The following is an 18,831-nucleotide window of genomic DNA, read 5'->3' as shown; positions in this document are numbered from 1 at the left end:
TAGCATCGGTGAGTTGGACAGTTTCCCCTTCCAGAGATGATCCACCTTTTATTGATCATTGGTTAGGTTTCGGCATCTTCGGGTTTGGTTCCCTTAAGGTTTTGTCGGTTGACCCATCAGGAGCTGCTCGGAATAGCAGCAAAGACTTTGCCAAATATTCGGTAGTACCAGACGAAGCTTGGAAAGCCGAACTCGATTCATCGTCTAAGATCATGGCCAGTTACGGACAGCTTCTGTTTGCTCCGAGTCTCCTTGGATGCATTCCGCAGATTTTCCATGTATGTAATGTCGCAGTTTTCCTTGAAAACTCACACTTGCACAGCTTTTTGATAAGATTTATTGTCCCCTGTAGAAGAAACTGATCGTCACTGAACAACATCACTGCACTCCTTCGCCGGACGTACTTCCTCAGTTTTGACTTCGTTTTTCCCATGATCTGAAAAAGACATTTGTGTTATATTTACAATTGTGAAAAGTAAAATACCACTTATACATTGTCGGAAACTTTAGTTTCAAATTTTTTTCTCGCTTATATTGCTCTGTTTCAAGTCTATTTCACCGTTTTACCCGACTTCTATATAATCGTAAAATGACCATCCAAAAACTCCATTTTAACCACTTCAAAGGTTAATCAACATTCGTCGTATGTGATAAATAGTCAATATTTACATTTATGGATTTTGCTTGCTATCATGCCCTACTGCATGTATACAAATATATCGTTATACTTTAAGTGTTATAATTGTGTATGGTTATCATAACGATGAAAGGAGAATCGGGTTATACAATTTTTAAATAACCTTTACTTCGATAAAAAATAACGAATGCCCGGACTGTTCAATATAATTCTTATTTATACTAAATCAATATTAGAATAGACATTAGAATAGATATACAACCTGTATAGTACTATGCTGCAGAAGTAGTATTCATTATCAGCTGTTCAACGACTAGTTTATCAGCCTGAAAAACAAATTCAAAACACGTTTAAGATTACGTAGTGCTCGGTTCGAACAATACTTCGTAAGTGCTTGGTTCTAAAAATGATTGTAACATTATTTCGGAAACATACGTACGTTGCTGTGGAAACAAAACTTAGGGCATACCGATAGGTGTTCATGCAATGTTTTTTAAATAGCTCTGTAAACGAAATTGCGTATATTAAGGACAACATTTAAAAATAAATGACAGTTCATGCTTGGTTCTAAGATTTCCGAAGCACATTTCGCCTCGATTGAAAACTTGTGACACGCATTCCAAATAAACTACAGAACTGTCTAACAAAATATAGGTACCAAATAACGGGGAAAATTGGGAGCTGGAACATGGTCGATGTTACGAAATTTAATTGTTTAATTATTGAGAGAAACTTAACAAAAATACATACCGTCTCACTGGGCGCTGCCATTTTTTAATGCTTGGTATCAAAACAATGTATCACGTGATTACCGCCTCTGTAGTTTGGGAAGCTTAATTATGTTTGCAATAATACGCTTTACTGGCAATCAATTTAAACTCATATCAATAAATACAACTCTAAAACACTACATTTAATTAATAACATAACATAAGGTTTATTTTCGATGTAAGCATATACAGCTTATTATCGCATATAAAATATTATTGATATAATTCAAAATTTTACGAACTATATAGTATACTTCATCGAGGTTGTTTTCGATAAAAATGGCCAAGGAGTTCCGAATGCGTGATGGTGGCCGTTTGGTCGGAAGACGATTTGTTTTTTAAGTATTTCCCATAATGCATTAGGCCACGTCTGCATTGTTTCCGGTTGAACGTGGAAGACTGTCAGAACTTGCAAAATGAATTTTTTCAGACTTGTTGGTGATATGAGCCATTTATTGGCCATATTAATATTACTTTTGAAGATGTGGAAAAGCAGATCCGTTGCAGGTATAATGCGTTTATTTGAATTGGGTTTTGATACTATTTATTCGTTACATTACCGGTGTTAGACGTTTCCCCACCCGCTTTATTGGTTTCTTAATACACTTCCGTGTCAAACAAGTGTTGCTTTTAAAGTATTTATTTTTTGCTCGAAATAAGTCACTAATTAACTGCGCAGGACAAGTGGAATCATGAATATGTTAATACATATCTGTTTAAAATCATGCATGTTTACATTTTTGCTAAGCGACTGTCAAACTAAAAGATAAGAATAATGTCGTAATTTTTTGCAGCTTTTGCTGAGATATAACAATATTGTTATACTTTAATTTCAGGAATATCTGGGAAGAGTCAGATTCTTTTTGCACTTGTTTTTACAACAAGATACCTAGACCTGTTTACATCCTTCATATCTGTCTACAATACATCTATGAAAGTTTTCTTCATCGCATCATCATATGTGACAGTATACTTCATCTACCAACACTTTAAGGCCACGTATGATTCCAACCATGACACATTCAGAGTAGAGTTTCTGGTTGTGCCAGTTGGTGGGCTTGCTGTTCTTGTGAACCACGAATTCTCACTGCTTGAGGTAGGAAGTAGTTTCTTAAGTAATGTAGCCTTAAGTTTTACTCAAGAGAAGACTTGGGGTTTTTTTAATGAGATCAGTATACATAGCTTGTGATGCCCTGATGTTTGATTTTAAAAAAAAAACTGATTGGATGGGCCTGAAAATCAGCAACAATCAATTTTAATTGGTCCTTATTGATCATCGATTCAACTGGCGAGTTGTGTTTCTTCTTTTCTCTTGTTATTTCTCTTGTTATTTGTGTTAAGTTTATTTCTGCTAGTGTTCTCTTTTGAGTTCATTTGTACATTCAGAAGTGTTCAGTTGCTATTGTCAACAATATGGCCAAAAGCAGCAACGCTAAATAATTTCAAACATAAACATAACATATGAAGCATAGTTCAGGAGGAAGAGTTATTGATCAGGAATAAAACTACAATTAAGGTTTTGTCAAAGATTTACCATCAATAACTGGTTACTTGAGTTGCATCGATTATCAATAGTTAAACTGGAACCGATTCCAAACAGTATACATAGAATATGAACTAAAATGTTCACTTTCTAGAAACTCGCAAGCTTGGGAAAAACACCCATTTTAAAACATTGTTCTTTGTGTAAAATACACTGACTCACAAAATTTGTTGGAAATTTATCTGTGTTGTGGCCATACTGTATGGTGTAAAACAAATGATTGTACTACAGATCCTGTGGACCTTCTCCATCTACCTGGAATCAGTTGCCATCTTACCCCAGCTGTTCATGGTGAGCAAAACTGGAGAGGCTGAAACCATCACCAGCCATTACCTGTTTGCTCTGGGCTCCTACCGCGCACTCTATCTCCTCAACTGGATCTACAGATACTACTTTGAGGGCTTCTTTGACTTGATCGCTGTTGTGGCCGGTTGTGTGCAGACAATACTCTATTGTGACTTCTTCTATCTCTACATCACTAAAGGTAAATGAATATCATAATTTACTAAAATGTTGGTAACTACTACTGTTGTTTCTTTTTGTTTTTCTAGTGATTCTTAAAAAAAAAGGAAACTTGATAAATAAAAATATGTGTCACTCTTTTGTATTATTTTCTTTAAAACTTACAGTTCTATACTTTTGTAAACTATAATTACAACATACATGTGTAACTTAATTTAATATAACTTTGGTCATCACATACTAATATTTGCAGTTCTAAAAGGAAGAAGAATTGTGTTGCCCCCTTAAGACATTGTGATCAAACAAAACCTAAATTAGAAGGCAAGCCTAATGTAACCTGTAGATGTGCTAGAGATATGTTACAATTGTTATAGTATGTGTTATTAGTCTGCGAATCTTTCTTCAATATTAACATTATTCTGACTGACAGTCTATTTTCAGTTATTTTGAATGAAAATTTGTTAGAAAATTATATGGTCATGGAAAATTAATTTTAATTTAAGTGGTGTTTCTGCAAAAAAAGCGTATTGTTAACATTTTAATCTCAACCATCAAGTCCACATGTCTCACATACTTTAATAAGTACAACTCCCATTTAATTCAAGTTCTGGTACTCTTTTACAATGTTCTGGTATTTTCGCAGACTGTTACATTGTATTCTACAACTGCTATATTGCTCTATAACTGCTCCATATAACACTTTAAAATGTCTTGTAGAAAGAGTTTTTATTAACCAGACATTTCTTCTTAAGTTAATGTCCATCCCAGATTTGTTTATTTTGGCCTGTGTTATATTTTCAAACTTTGAAACTTGTGTTATATTGTAAGTGTTATATTGGTACATGTAGATATATCTTTAGTATAAAACATAAATAATACCATAAATAACTATTTTAATCTGTAATTCTAAAGTAGTATTTGCATTGAGTTAACTCAATAATAATTGTATATATAAACAACGAATTGTTATATTTCAGTGTTGAAAGGCAAGAAAATCAGTTTACCAGCATAAGAAAGTGCCTAGTGATTAAGCTACACCACTGATATTTCACAAAGACATGGAACTAAAGGCACTATGAATAGAAAAAAGATTGAACAGCTATATGTTTAACTGATTTAGTGTACTTCTCATTTTATATACATAAGAGTTTGGCATGTATCTTTTTAAAAATGGTTATCCATTGTCGCATCATGTGTGAACTGAAGAATGGCAGTTGTTAGCAGTTGTTGAGAAAATCATGTGAAATATTTGTGAAGTAGGTTTATTATTGACAAGAAGACGTACTGGTATGTGTACTAAATATGCATGATGTATATGGAGCCTTGCATGTTCTCATACACTGTGTATAAAGTGTTTCACTGTGTGATTGTAATGAGGACCACATGTTTTAGTTGAAGATTGCTTATTTCATGTATCTTTTTATTTTCTGCTGGTGGTATTTCTTTCAAAACAAGTAGTTGCAGACAGTTCATTTGACACAAATTAATGAAAACTATTGTAAACACTTCCTCCCTGAAAACTGTTCCCTAGTTGACCCCAGTGAAATTGTGTTTTGATAAATAACAAATTGCCAGTAAATCATTTCTAAAAAGCTATTATGACAAACATTCAAGTGTGCAGTTTACCTTTTGAACACTATCCCCAAGAGTACAGTATTCAATGTACATAGCTCTATTTATATAATAATTCACTCTTCTAGTCCAAAAGAAATTAGTATGGGCAGTGCTCCAGCTAGGCCTAAATAGCAGGGTGAGGCACCCTGCTGCCCTTTTCTGTACTAGCCAGTCCTGGGCGGAGCACTGATGGTGGAGGGTCTCTTTAAAGATCAATTTGAACTGTTTGCTGCTATTCAGGTATGTGTATTGCTGTTATGTTTTTGTTGCATTGTATTTAAAAGGAATTTGTTCTGTGTTAGTTCATAAATGATACATTGATAAAATATTTAAATGTACTACTAAACAAGCATAGATTCTGCATTATTGTGACTTTTATAAAGTGTTATATAAAGAAATGTTCTTCTAAATCACTGTTCCTTTATTTGCTACTGGGCCTTTTGTCGTGTTGAGAATCGGTTTCAGACTATCGATAATGAATAATCGGTTCCACTAAAGAAACCGATTATTGATAGTACAATCAGTTTTTTGCAATACCATAATTGTAGTTTAACTCGAGAACAATTACTATTAATCCTGAACTATGCTAATGTAATGTGTATGTTTAAAGTTACATGAACCTAGTGTTGTTACTTTTGCCATATTGTTGATTATAACAACTGAACATTTCTGAATGTATAAAAAAACCTAAAGGAGAAAATTGGCGGAAATTACCAGGACTTATATAACAAGTGGAAAGAAGAAAAACAACTGTTGAATCGATGATAACCAATTCATCATACAATCAATTGTCGCTCGTTTTAGGTCTGACCAATCAATTTTTTGTTTATTGGAACATCACTAGCCATTTGTACTCTCAGTACTTTCCAAGAATTGTTAGAAGAAACTTGATATCCTATTTTGATAGTTTTTGAAAAGGAGAAATAAATGTATACCTGCATAGTAAATCATTTGATATTTTGTAAGACTAGCTGGAATAACTATATTTAGTTGTATTATTTACTGGATAAATTGCTTTAGCATTTTAACTGCAGTTACTAGGCCACGAAACCATTAAAATACCAAGAATTTAAAGTTCAAAACAAAATATTTTTGGATTTATTTTTCAATCTAGCTTTTATCATTTGTACATAGTAGATTATACTGTATTTCTAGCTTGTGTCTATGATGACAATGCATGCATGAAATTTGCAGTCATTGATTATGTCTGACAATAAAGTTAACATCTAAGAATGTTTGTCTTGCTCACTTTTTAGAAGTCTCCTATGCTCTGTTCTTAAATAAGTCGAGAAGAGCAAAGCTCACAAATCATTGATGATGATCCAAGACATGAAGTCCACCTCGGCACCTGGTAAAATCATAAAGTGTAGTGTCTCAAAACAAACATACGACCAGTTCTACACACTTAATATCAGGTTGGCTGGTAGAAAACATGTTTGGCAATATATTCTGCGAGCTTCCCTATAGGCACCGTTTCCTAAAAGAGAACATTATTATTTTATTTATACTGGTAAAATCTTGGAATAACAAAAACGCACTCAAAAATAGTATCTGCATTTCATTTGGTCTATCACTGTCTCAGTCTGTACAAAGGCATTAATACAGAATAAAGTCTACATTACTGGACTGGATCAACAACAGGACCAAACAATTTTGTATACATTTTAGTGAAACTTAGGACAGATAAATGTAGATAGGTTTAATAGCTACATATATTAACAACAACATATAATTTTTCCACTTTCTTTTCCTGTTTCTATTCATACTCTTTCAAAAAGGTAATACAATCCAAGAAGTCTATCCAAACAACAAAATACAGGAATCAAACAAAGCTTACAACACGAAGATAATTTTTCAATAAAAAACATTTTTCTGAACAATTACTGCCTGACAATGGGGATAATGTAAAAATGTGTTTGCTGAACTTTTGTACATGTACAAGACTGCTGTCTATGAAGGATTGGAAATATGTGTGGCCTTGACTTAACATTTGGACATGGTCTTTCCTGAGATATGTCACAGCGTGTCTGTATGCAGAAAGGTATGAAATGTGACCTTTACATGTTTTATTGTCATGATTTGATCTCAAGCTAGAGGTCTTGCAGTTCAAATTTCCCTTGAGAAAGACATGTTATTGTACAGATAAGAACTCATTGATGCTGTTTATCTGGTTTGACTGCCTTGACCTGTAAGAGTGACCTTGACGTTTGAGCTGGTGACCTGATTCTTGTCATTTTGCTGTTTGGTGAGCACTGTCCAAGTTATCAAAAATGGCTAAGCTTGATCATGTTTTCCATTCAGTTAAGTTGTGACCCTGATGCTGAAAAAACATTCCCTCATGTTTGTTAACACAGGCCACATTAAAGTTTGCCTAATCAAAAATATAATGAGTCACTGTCAAAAAAAGAATACACTCAGGTTTTTAAACTCCATTTAAAGGAAATAGAAGCAGCAAACATATGCTTGTCCTTAACTTGTACTGGTACTTAAAAAGTTCTGATGGAATATCTTGCATTATATATCATTTGTCAGCACAGTGGCATCAGGGAGCAAATAAGCCCTCCCAATCTACCTTGTATCAGCTAACAGGCAAACATACATGTACCTGTATCGAAGTATCTCTGTTGCGAAGCTGGATATTGCCAGTTTTGATTGTATTGTTGTTAACGGTCACTGTGAAAGGTACACCAAATTCGTCATTTCTGTTAAAAAAAAACACAGTTCTCAATAGTGTTTTTCATTTCAGCAATAAAAAGAAGGGATTTCACATGTTGAATTACAAACAAGGGTTTTCTAATTGCCTTATTAGTTAAACCAATCAAGTTGAAACTACTCTTCTGTAACTTATTCATTTCAATATAACTGTACTCTATTTACCTAATTAATGTGATGGAAAATAAAACTTCTTTTAATCAGATTCAAGGTGATACTGTAATTATGTCTTTATTAATAATTTTGTAAGTATCTTTTAATATGATGAATAATTTAAATAACATTAATTGTTAAACTAGATTTTTGTCTTCTAAATGTCACAACTGTTGAGCCATTGTTACATTTATGGAACAGTTCTTGGAAAAATATCCACCTGATTTCTGTTTTAAATATTTGACCAATGATCCCTTAGTTTGAACTTTGATTTACATGTATGCAAATGTCTTGCACGGTTGTGCCAAGTTTGTTTTTTGTTAATTCCGCCAATGCATGGTCAAGTTACAGTCCAGACAAGCCCAAATCAAACGTATGCACATATAACAACCTTTTGCAGTGACAACAATGTGAAGTTGTCCGCATGTAAGCTCAACAAAAGTCAGAGTTACAAACAGTTTAAAAGAAATATAGATCCCAAACATACTGCGTGTGGTGCGAAATATTAATTCCATATTATCATATCTTCATGTAAACTCTAGCCTTACAATTTTCAAATCAGACACATAGGCACTAGACAAGACTACCATATCACACTTACCTGTGTATCTGTGCATCCACATCACCGCTGTCCCTCCGTGTGTCTAGAACATGTAGGCCCGCCTTGCGGAGCTCACGGGAGACATATGTTACCACTTCCTGTATCTGGCGCGTAAGGGAACCATCCTGACACATGCAAACCTTGTAAGGTGCCAATGCTGGGTGCAGCTGCAGGACCTAGAACATGGTCATCTTACATGGAAAACACTGTGATGATAAAATCAGATTTGAAAATCAGCACAAAGCTTTGCATATATATGTAAAGGTTATTTTATTGCTTGACATTAGTATTAAAAATAGGAGGTATTTTAAAAAGGACAAAAATGGATTTGAAAGCAATTTCAACAGGGTTATAAGCCTCTTAACCCTGTTTTTGACCTTAAACCCTCATAATTGCACAACATTTCAGTTTGTTATCATCCCTGAGTATACAAAACATGCCATAACAATAAATAAGTAAAAGAAATAAACAGCAATACATTTAAACAATTTTCAAGTTTATGTGCTTTCTCTAAAGAAAAGTTCATCACTGCATAAGTTCAACAAGCACGATACTGGTTGTTATTTGTCTGTTAATGGTTTATTTTTCAACAATAAATGACACATGGTTGCATCATCCAATGTGTTACTTGGACCGCCTCTGACAAACAACCTCCAAGAGGTGACCATGTAGTTTTTTCAGCTTTTCTCAAGGCCATAAAAGTCCAAACACTGCCTTACTTCAGAAGACCTTTTCTTGCATACCAGACATGTGTTCCAGTCATGTGAACAGTGCAGGAAAAACCTGTCTTACACCCCTCATGTAAGATAAGTCACGCGCAAAAATGGCCAGTTTTTATTTCTTATATTGTATGTTTTATGAAAAGTATATTATGCCATTTCAATAAAGCGCAATCAAACATATAAGTAAACAAGACTTTTAATCAAAAATTGAAAATAAATAATTGTAAGAAACATGTTTTTTAGAGAAACTGTCACAAATGATTTAAAATTTCTGCGCTTTATGATGTCAGTTAACAACGTCGCACACGCTGTTTGGTGAAATGTACAAAATTAGATTTTCTACGTCAATTTTTCCACAAATTTTTAGATATGCAAGTAAAAATATCATAAAAATGTTTTTCTGGTCCGGATAAAATAAAATAATCTGACTCTCGGGCACGCTGTGTGGCTGGTAACTCGGCAAGCCTCGTTACTGGCTTACGCGCATTCCCTTGGGTAGAATTTTTCTGTCTGTACCGGGAACACATGATAGATACTTATATTCTATACCTGCCTGGTTACTGTGTTGTCATTTACAGACGATCTCTCTGTGAATGCATCTATAAGGAACAATGCCGTGGCTAGCTCTAGACTTGTCACGCTCTCTATCATGTACGGAATGGCCATTTTCTTTCCATTCTTTACCTGCAAATGCAATTTATTATATGGTTCAGTTCTAAGGTCATGTTAATTTAATTCACTCGTTAAGCACAACAATAGGCCGATAGATCAATTATCGGGTGATTGACGATGACCTCGACGACACACGTACCAATTAACGGATTAGTGTCAACATGTCCTGTGTTTTACGACTAGTGTCCCGGACAGGCAAAATAGCTGACTTACATTGGTAAAATTAAGATAATCGATTCCGATTCCGAGATTTTTTTTTCGTTTTTTTTTATGACTTTCCGGGACAAACATGCACCCTCCGTGACTCCGTGACAGAGATACGATTTCTGTGACAATCCCGGACGTCTGGGACGTTATCACATGTATGTGTTAAATAATGCAACCACTATCATATTGGTTGAACAAAGGCAGCGAACATAATTGTCCTTAAAATGACATATCTGATAAATAATATTTTTATATCACTTTCTATCTATCTTTAATTTAAAGTAAAAATTAATAAAATCAATGATGAATGTCTGTATAACTACTAAACTGGTAATTTGGGATAAATAATTATATATCTTATCTTAGAATATTTCTTTCCATAGGACTGGAAACCTTGGAAAAAAAGGAGGAAACTATTTCTAACATCAGCATTTTTAAGTTGAACTTTGCATTCATGTTTACTTACATTTAAGCCATTGCAGCATTTTGAAATAATGGTATTATTGGACAATATTGTTATGTTTGCCAACATCTTGAACAAGTTTTTGAATTATGGCCAAATTTCTGTTCTTCAACAATGACAAAACCAGAACAATACCTCCATGTGTTTTTCTTCAAACAATTCTACTATCTGTAGGACTTTTATTACTTCTGCTCTGAAAACTCTGGTTTAATTTTGAAGTAATTTCACGTGAATAGGGTTAGGGAGGGGATAATCAGGTTAAGGGTAGATAACTGAATGAATATGCAGGGAAGAAATGTTATACCACAGCTTTATACCAAGTTTCATTGATATCACTTTAAAAGGTTCCAAGATAAGGACCAAACAAACATCTGTAATGAAAAAGTTTCAAGTTAAGGGGATATAACAAAATAATTATGCTGGGTAGAATTATTATACTACATTTTCCTACCAAGTTTCATTGATATCACTTTAGTGCATTCAAAGATAAGGACCAAACAGACATCTGTTATGAAAAAATATATGGTTAAGGGGAGATAACAATAAATATGCAGGGTAGAATTATTATACTACATTTTCTGTCATTTATCTTTCTATACCAATTTTTTTTGAAATCCTTCAAGTACATTCCAAGATTGACTTGGACAAGCACCCATATATGAAGGATAGGATTGTGATTCTTTGGTACTACATTTTCTCTTATTTTCCATTTATCTGCACTTCAAGTATCATTTTAATCCCTTTATAGAAAACTATATGGTTAAAGGGGGTATATACATGTATGAGAAGGTACTAAAACATATGCAGGGCAGAATAATGGTTATGATGAACTGCAATCCTCTCATTGCCATCTATCTATTTCAAGTTTCATTTTAATCCCTTAAGTTCTTTCCAAGATATGGCCAGCAAACTCCCATTTTCTAAAGCTTTCAGATAAGAGAAGTTTCAGGGGAAATAACAGAAAATGAAGGGCAGGATACTGGTTTTTAGACACTTTACTTCGTCATATTGTCTACATTTCAATTCCTTTTGAATTTTCCAGGATATGGCCTGGACAAGAACCAATTTTTGAAAAATATCAGGTAAAGAGGAGGTAACTAGAAATGTGTCCATAAGACATGGATGCCCCTATATGCCAACACTGACTGGTACCTTACAATCCTGGCCAATCTCTTCCGCCAGCCTGCTGACCTCATCTTGACCCCGGTTCTTCACTGTCTCTATGGTAACTGGTCCCCATGGCGATGTGTACTGTAGGTGAACCTCCTGTAACCCACCTTCACCCTCTGTCTTCTGGGTGAAGTTGGCATAATTGCACGAATACTGTAACATAATGAGATTTAACTGAATGCAAAATTGAATATACTAAACCTCATGATGCACTATGATTACAATACAAGTAGTTAAATAACAAATGAACATGTAATAAAACAAAGGAACATTTTGATACATGACCTGAGAATTCATGAACATAAAACTACTTAAAGGTGTACTATGAAACCTTTTTTGTTGAAACAATGTTTGCAGGATGTAAGCCTATTTATTGATGTTAAAGATCATTAATAAAAAAATATTTCAGGCAGACTAAAAGACACTGACAAAACAATACTAGACAAAACTGCTCTTCTTGAGGACTTTATTTAATACAAAGTACTTGTACATTCAGAACACCTCCGACATTTTCCATCGAAAACAACATCTGATGTATATGAAGTATATGAAGAGTTTACAATGTCAGAACTCTTTACATCTTACTACACTGCAAGTAGATCCCTTGTACTTTCAATTCAGCAGTTTAACCAAAGAACTTGGGAATCTTAATTAGTGATGCAATTATACACTTAACTGGCAATCAATTTGAACTTAGTAATACAAAACACAGGTTAAAACACTACAATTAATAATTAATACTATCATTAAAATTTTTACAAACTACTTCTACTGATGTACCAGCATACATCCAAGGTTGTTTTCGATGGAAAATGGGTTTCATGTTCTGAGACAGCCCACACACTTGTTTCCACCAACTGATGCGTGAGTTGACCACAACATCAAAAGTCTGGTTGACAGCAGTCTGGGAACAGAAGTGAACCAGCTCCATCCTCGTCTCTGAGTGAAGACTGTGAACATACAATGACATCAAAACTCCTGGCTTAAACATACATTAAAAAAGACAAGCACTTCATTAACCTTTCCTTCAATCTGAGTCTGTAAGTGTTATTAAAATATAATGAGTAATCAACATGATTTTAATCAACAGCTATGTCCATTTGATTAAATATGCTACTGGAATATAATGAACTTTTGTCAGATTGCATCTTTAATGATATACATTTCAACATATTATTTAAATGCCACGGTGTTAGGCTGAGAATAGTTGAGTGCTATAGCATTATAATGCCCAGAACACTTTCCCATGCAGCCAATCAATTCTATCAAGTTTTACTGAAATTTGAGAAATAGTGAAAAGTAACAAGGGTGACACAAACTTTTCTTATAAGATCCCTTGACCTTTAAGGCGAGACCATGAATGCTATACACAGCACATATTTCCATGCTGCTGAACATTTCTGTGATGTTTTATCAAAATATGAAAAAAAAAATAAGTTACAGCTAAGACATAATAGTAACAGACTTAAGTGTGACTACTATACATATGTATGTCTCATTTCAGGACTATAAAAAGATCTTAACATGTTCAAATTGAAAGTGCATACTTGAGCAAGGCAGCAATGTGTTCGTGTCCCTGGACAGGCTGTACAGGAGAGCTCTGGGAGATGTGGGTGAGGGAGAAAGGCACAGAGTGGTTCATCAAGCGTAACGTTGGCATGTAGAAGTCCTTCAGCAAACCTGTTTACATGAGGAGGAACAATAATCATATTTTCTTTCATGAATAATTATTTCATGTTGTTTGTTCATTTTTCATAATTTGTGTCATATCATTGATCTTATATTTAAAGAACAATAGCAGAGCAAGCCTCTCATCACAGACATTCTAGGGCTGATTCCCGTCTATAGACCTCTCAAGGTGGACACAAGTGCTGATTTCTTGTTTAAACTTTGAGTCATTGAAGGCTTGTACAAATATAAATAAGTTAAATTGTTTAGATAATCTGATTTACCCTATTTTTGTACTTTATAACTTACTGATATTTTCTCCAGACACTGGAAATGATGCTTCTGACCTGTTCACCATTTTGTCCCACCTACAAAATGAATTGAAAACTACTCAAATCTTATTTCAAAAACACCCTGTCCAAGCACCAAAAGTCTACGAGAGGATGAATATGCCTTTGTCTTAGGAAATTTAGGTTTTTAGAGAAATGCTTGGTAAGGGAAGTTATAAAACTTCAAGTATTATAGAACAGCTCCATTATAAGAAATAAACAAAATTTCTTCTAGTATAGCTGATTTTCGCACTGCTTTTCCTGCACATTCATTTTAAATAACTACATGTAAATACATAACAATAGTAATTATAGAACAAATAAGCAAAGTTTTTAAAAAGTCCATTCAATCATTTCCATATCTCTCTCTTTAAAGATGTACAGAATTACTGACAACATTTTAAGGAGTTTTGGGCTGAGTGAATTACATTTTAATTGCCATGCAAACATGTCTCCAGAGTCATAAAAGTACAATTTAAACTAAGTCACACAATAGACATGTATAAACATTGTATATATATTCTCTTTATTTCCACCCGAGGGTGATTTCAACATATACAATATTTTGAACAATCACAATTATACAATATATACAAAGTGAGAAATAGTAATGGCAATTATAGTGGCACAAAGAGAAATATTTTAACATTAAGAAATGTTTCTCTCTGTAACAAGTTTGTCATGAATTACAATTGTTCAAATCATTCTGTGATGGCCATTCCTATTTAAAGACAAAAAATGATGAGTTTGGAAAAAATTACCATGTGTGGTGAATGTTGTGCCTTAGAAGTGTTCCTGCAGGTCCACAGGTGTATACTGCCTTGCCAAGGTCATTCTGAATGTACCCACACCTTGACAGTAGAACAGCAATTTTCTCAAGGGAAGGTACTGCCTTCATCATCTAGTAAATCTACAACATAATGGCCATTAGAGTAAAGATAATGTGAATGCCCTTAACTCCTTCTGGTCCTTCTGAGTGAAATCAAGCAAAAAAAACCAGTTGCAGTTTTGAGTTCAAGCCTTGTATCTGGTATATTTTCCTCTGAGATTTACTGTCCTGGTACAATGCATCATTGATATGTAAAAGGCAGTTGTGCATGTGTAAGCCTTTAAGGTTCATCAGGGAAGGAGTGCTACATTCTTGTGTAAGAAACAGCTTTTGCTATAATTTTCTATTTTGTATCAGTTCTTTTCACAGTGAATAATAAGTATTCAATATAAAAAAGCTGGGTAATTCATCCTTTCTTTAGGTTTTCAATATTGGCAGACTCACAGCATCTATGTTCCTTGTAGTTAACTGAATGATAAATGCAATGCAAAAATTCTACACGCTATTGGTAAAAATGTTTCTGAAGTTAAAATTAATATCAGACACTCTGTGGACCTTTGAGTTGAATTAAATGTTTCTTCTGGAAAAACAATTGAAATCAAAAACTAATATTGGTGCATAACAGTGCACTCCTGTTTTAAAGTTTACCTACATGGTGTAAACAAAGAATACATATTAAAACAATACTTCTGACTGTCGCAGAATATAAACATGATAGTTGTGTGCCAATGAGAGTGGGCAATGTAAATACAGTTTTTGCCAATTCAAGGGTAATAACTCTGGAGGGGCTAAGACCATGTGTTTGGTTAATGAATATCACCAAGATATTTTAGCCATACACATTCTGACCAAATTTGGTGATGACTGGACAAAGGATTCAAAAGTTATTGAGGGTACAAGACCAATTTTAGGTAATTTCTATAATAAGAGGGCGATATGTCTCGAGTGACTCATGCAAAATGGCTCATTATCAAACTCGTCCCCATACACATTCTGACCAATTTTGGTGATGATTGGACAGTTGTAGTTATTGATGGAACAACAAATAGGCATCCCCGGCCGGCAGGTGAAACTTTTATATGTCCCGTTTTAAGAACAACCTTTTTACAACAAACTGTACTTGGTTTACTGGGAATTTGAACAAAAATGCACTACATCCTAATCTCAATATCACCAAAACCTAAATTATCACCAAAAAGTCCACAAAAAATCCAATGTATACTTTTTAATTTAGTAATTTACTAATAATGTTTAAATATTTTTTTGTTCTTGAACAATTTGAATTCTTTTTCAGAGGGGGCTGTGGCCATAGGGTGGGTCCTGTCAATGTAACTGCCACCTGTGCTGTCATGTTGTGGAATAAGAGTTTTTCATGTGTAAGATTGTCTTAATTGTTTCTAATTTCGTAAGGGTTAAATTGTTTTTATGGGAATGAATTGACAGTATTTCCAAGTGTAAAAGTGAAATTTGCCTGGATGTTTTTGGAAAATGATTGTTTTTTCTTACTTCCTATGGTCTGGTCACCATAAAACGAAGATGTTCTCCAGACACTAAGTCAGAATCAAATTCAAAGTCCATGAAACTGTTAAATAGCTGATACAGTCTTTTTTGTCTGGTTATTTGACAGGGTCAAACAGTAGACACATACGTAACCAGTCAGCGTTGTGGAAATCATTAAGCTTTTTTTGCCAGCATGGTGAAAACATTAATTCGCATATTGAGGGATAAGATGACAGAAGTATATAACTGCTGTACCATCGTGAAGATAATAATTTCATGAATTATGTTGTTTGCCTATGAGGTTGTGTTCAAAATGGAGTTTTTAAACATAAAATATCCAACTGTTATAACTAGACCATGATTTGCACAGAATGCCGGTTAATGTACTTCATTCAGTACCTTTTTTATTGCTAAGAATGGCATTGTAAGGTCCTGAAAGTCATAAATAGGTCTCTTGATATTGACAATTAAGACAAGTATAATTCACTAACAACACTCAAGAATAGTTTAGGACCTTATGACACTGTTCACAGCAACTAGAAATATTTAAGGAATGAATTCTGGGATTTATGTCATTAATGGAGTATGAACACAGTTGTGGTAGTTAAAGTGTGTGGAGTCCGAAGGATACAAATGGCAACGATACATTTAACATATCAGAAATTAACACTTTCTAAAATGTTGACTTATTTTTTACAGGACCTGCTGACACAATACAAACAAAAACAAGAAAAACAATTACCATGTATAGTGTTATGCGGTAATTCGCGATTCGAACATATCCGAAGATGTTGCGTTCATCGGATGATAACCTCAATTGCCCTTAGGCAGTTCATTTAAGGAATGGAAGTTGACATGCTTTTAATAAGCAATAATGAACAATCCAGCCACATGATATTTCAGGGTGCGACACTAATGGTAACCTGGTGACCCAATTTTCTGATAGGATTTCCACAGCCAATTTCCTCTAAGGTAACTTGCCGCACCATCAGATAAAAACGCTTTGCCACTGCGGTAACGTTATTTAGATTATTCCATGAAAAACAAAAATTATACAAAACTATGCTATATCAATAGATAATCAATCTCTTTATGTATATAGAGATGGACACTGCCTGATGTGCCGTCATTGAATGTATTTCTGGTCGCCGCTTTATGCATTATTTGGTTAAAAAAGTAAATAGAGAGAAGCCTTGATTATCGTATGTTTAAGATAATTGTCAGCACTTAATTTAATGAATTTTGCACAATTTTCATAAGATTCATAAATGGTGCCATTTCCCAAATAGAAAATAGCTAGATGAGGTAAGGTTTCAAAAAGATTATAGATTGCTTCTAAGTTTATTTTAAAACCATTTATTATATGTTGAAAAATTATACGTTGTTTTGGGGGAAATTTGCAAGACACCCTGTAATTTTAATGGGTCCAAAAAAATTGGGGTGTAGGTGACCTGATAAAAGAATTAGTGTCACACCCTGATATTCGTTAAGAAAACTGAAAAGATATACTATATCAGTCTTCAAATTAAATCCTCTTTAAAATTTTGTTTGAGGCAGACATCTTCCTGACAAGCGCTCAGATGATTCTGACCCACCTCCAAAGAAGAGTGCTTGACCCATCCTTGGTGATGTGGCTCACATTCAAGATGGTACAAATATGTTTATATGTACATGTCAAGGCCATCACCTGAGTGCTTGTCAGGAAAAATGGCCGGCTGCCTAAGAAATTTTAAAGAGGATTCAATTTGAAGACTGATACAGTTGTTTCTAACATTGAGATATTACGGAATGGATTTAAATTATCTATACACAGAAGCATAAAATCACTTTAATATTTCTGTGTATAGTACTGTTAACATGGGAACACATTGAAGATTGGAATTTGCTGTACAGTTTCCGACTAAAGAAAAAGACAAGAATGGGACATTGAATCATGCTTGTTTGTCTAAAGACAATATAGTTTTAACAACATATCGCATACCATTTTAAAGGTAATTGACTCCGCTTTTCATGTCATCTATTTAAAACTGGATTGTTTATATGTTGGTTGAGAAATTCGAATAAAACTGGACCCTAAGGTGAAATCCGTTAAGTTTGAGTTACACACATTATTTCTTTTTTGTAAATCAAAGGCACTAAATATCTTCAGATGTGTTGTTTATCTTATTTTATGTACCCAAAATGGTTTTTATCAACATTTTAGAGACAAACAATGATTCAGACGCCTGTGATCATAACCAAAAAATCATTTTATTCACTGTGCTTTCGCATCAAACGAACCTTGTGAATGATTGGATCAGATTCAGGGGTACGGAATTGATGAGATAACATTAAAATATATATATTCATCCTATACCGGACAGAGGCCAATTACCTTATCATCATGAACAAATACTAAACCCATCCGAAAACTGTTTCTGATTTTCGCGGAACTTTCAGTGTCACAAAATAAATACTATAATGAAATTAGCAAAGCTCCACTCCAACTCCAGTCGCAGTAAGCTCCCCTTTCGTTTTAAGACTCCTTATTTGAACTCTCTTTTATTTTGAAGCATTTCGAATCAAGAAAATTTCAACTCCAATAACCACCCAAGAGGTTTATTTTTAACAAACAAAACACATATTGCAGTTTTATTTTTAATTGTTTAAAATCATCCTTTTTAAAATTACCCTGTAAATTGTAACCGACGAACTAGAAAATAACATTATCGTAAGTAACAAGGTTTAAAAAGGTTGAAATATCCTGACAAAATAAACTGCAATTTTATGGATGGGTTTG

At 33.9% G+C, this 18,831-nt stretch overlaps 2 protein-coding genes across 9 annotated transcripts; one reads left to right on the top strand and one right to left on the bottom strand.

Moving 5' to 3' along the window:
- Nucleotides 1-1,756: 1,756 nt before the first annotated feature.
- On the top strand, nucleotides 1,757-6,259 carry LOC128209611 (ER lumen protein-retaining receptor 2). 2 transcript variants are annotated; one of them, XM_052913726.1, is made up of 5 exons: nucleotides 1,757-1,914; nucleotides 2,244-2,503; nucleotides 3,182-3,434; nucleotides 3,666-3,733; nucleotides 4,390-6,259. In XM_052913726.1, the coding sequence occupies exons 1-4, from the start codon at nucleotides 1,824-1,826 to the stop codon at nucleotides 3,698-3,700; spliced, it is 639 nt and encodes a 212-aa protein (XP_052769686.1). In that variant the 5' UTR covers nucleotides 1,757-1,823; the 3' UTR covers nucleotides 3,701-3,733; nucleotides 4,390-6,259. The 2 variants fall into 2 exon arrangements, with proteins under 2 accessions (XP_052769686.1, XP_052769676.1); XM_052913716.1 differs by lacking the exon at nucleotides 3,666-3,733.
- On the bottom strand, nucleotides 6,109-18,479 carry LOC128209574 (DNA polymerase subunit gamma-2, mitochondrial-like). 7 transcript variants are annotated; one of them, XM_052913675.1, is made up of 10 exons: nucleotides 18,427-18,479; nucleotides 14,485-14,633; nucleotides 13,704-13,762; nucleotides 13,274-13,406; nucleotides 12,571-12,676; nucleotides 11,709-11,879; nucleotides 9,764-9,898; nucleotides 8,493-8,668; nucleotides 7,632-7,728; nucleotides 6,109-6,374 (listed from the first exon to the last, which is right to left on the bottom strand). In XM_052913675.1, the coding sequence occupies exons 2-10, from the start codon at nucleotides 14,622-14,624 to the stop codon at nucleotides 6,303-6,305; spliced, it is 1,089 nt and encodes a 362-aa protein (XP_052769635.1). In that variant the 5' UTR covers nucleotides 14,625-14,633; nucleotides 18,427-18,479; the 3' UTR covers nucleotides 6,109-6,302. The 7 variants fall into 7 exon arrangements, with proteins under 7 accessions (XP_052769635.1, XP_052769651.1, XP_052769618.1 ...); XM_052913691.1 differs by having other exon boundaries at nucleotides 18,333-18,451; XM_052913658.1 differs by lacking the exon at nucleotides 18,427-18,479 and adding an exon at nucleotides 16,059-16,650.
- Between the last annotated feature and the right edge of the window lie 352 nt (nucleotides 18,480-18,831).

The sequence above is a fragment of the Mya arenaria genome, chromosome 2 (assembly GCF_026914265.1).
Source record: "Mya arenaria isolate MELC-2E11 chromosome 2, ASM2691426v1".
Taxonomy (NCBI): domain Eukaryota; kingdom Metazoa; phylum Mollusca; class Bivalvia; order Myida; family Myidae; genus Mya; species Mya arenaria.
This window is presented reverse-complemented; position numbering and strand designations above follow the sequence as displayed.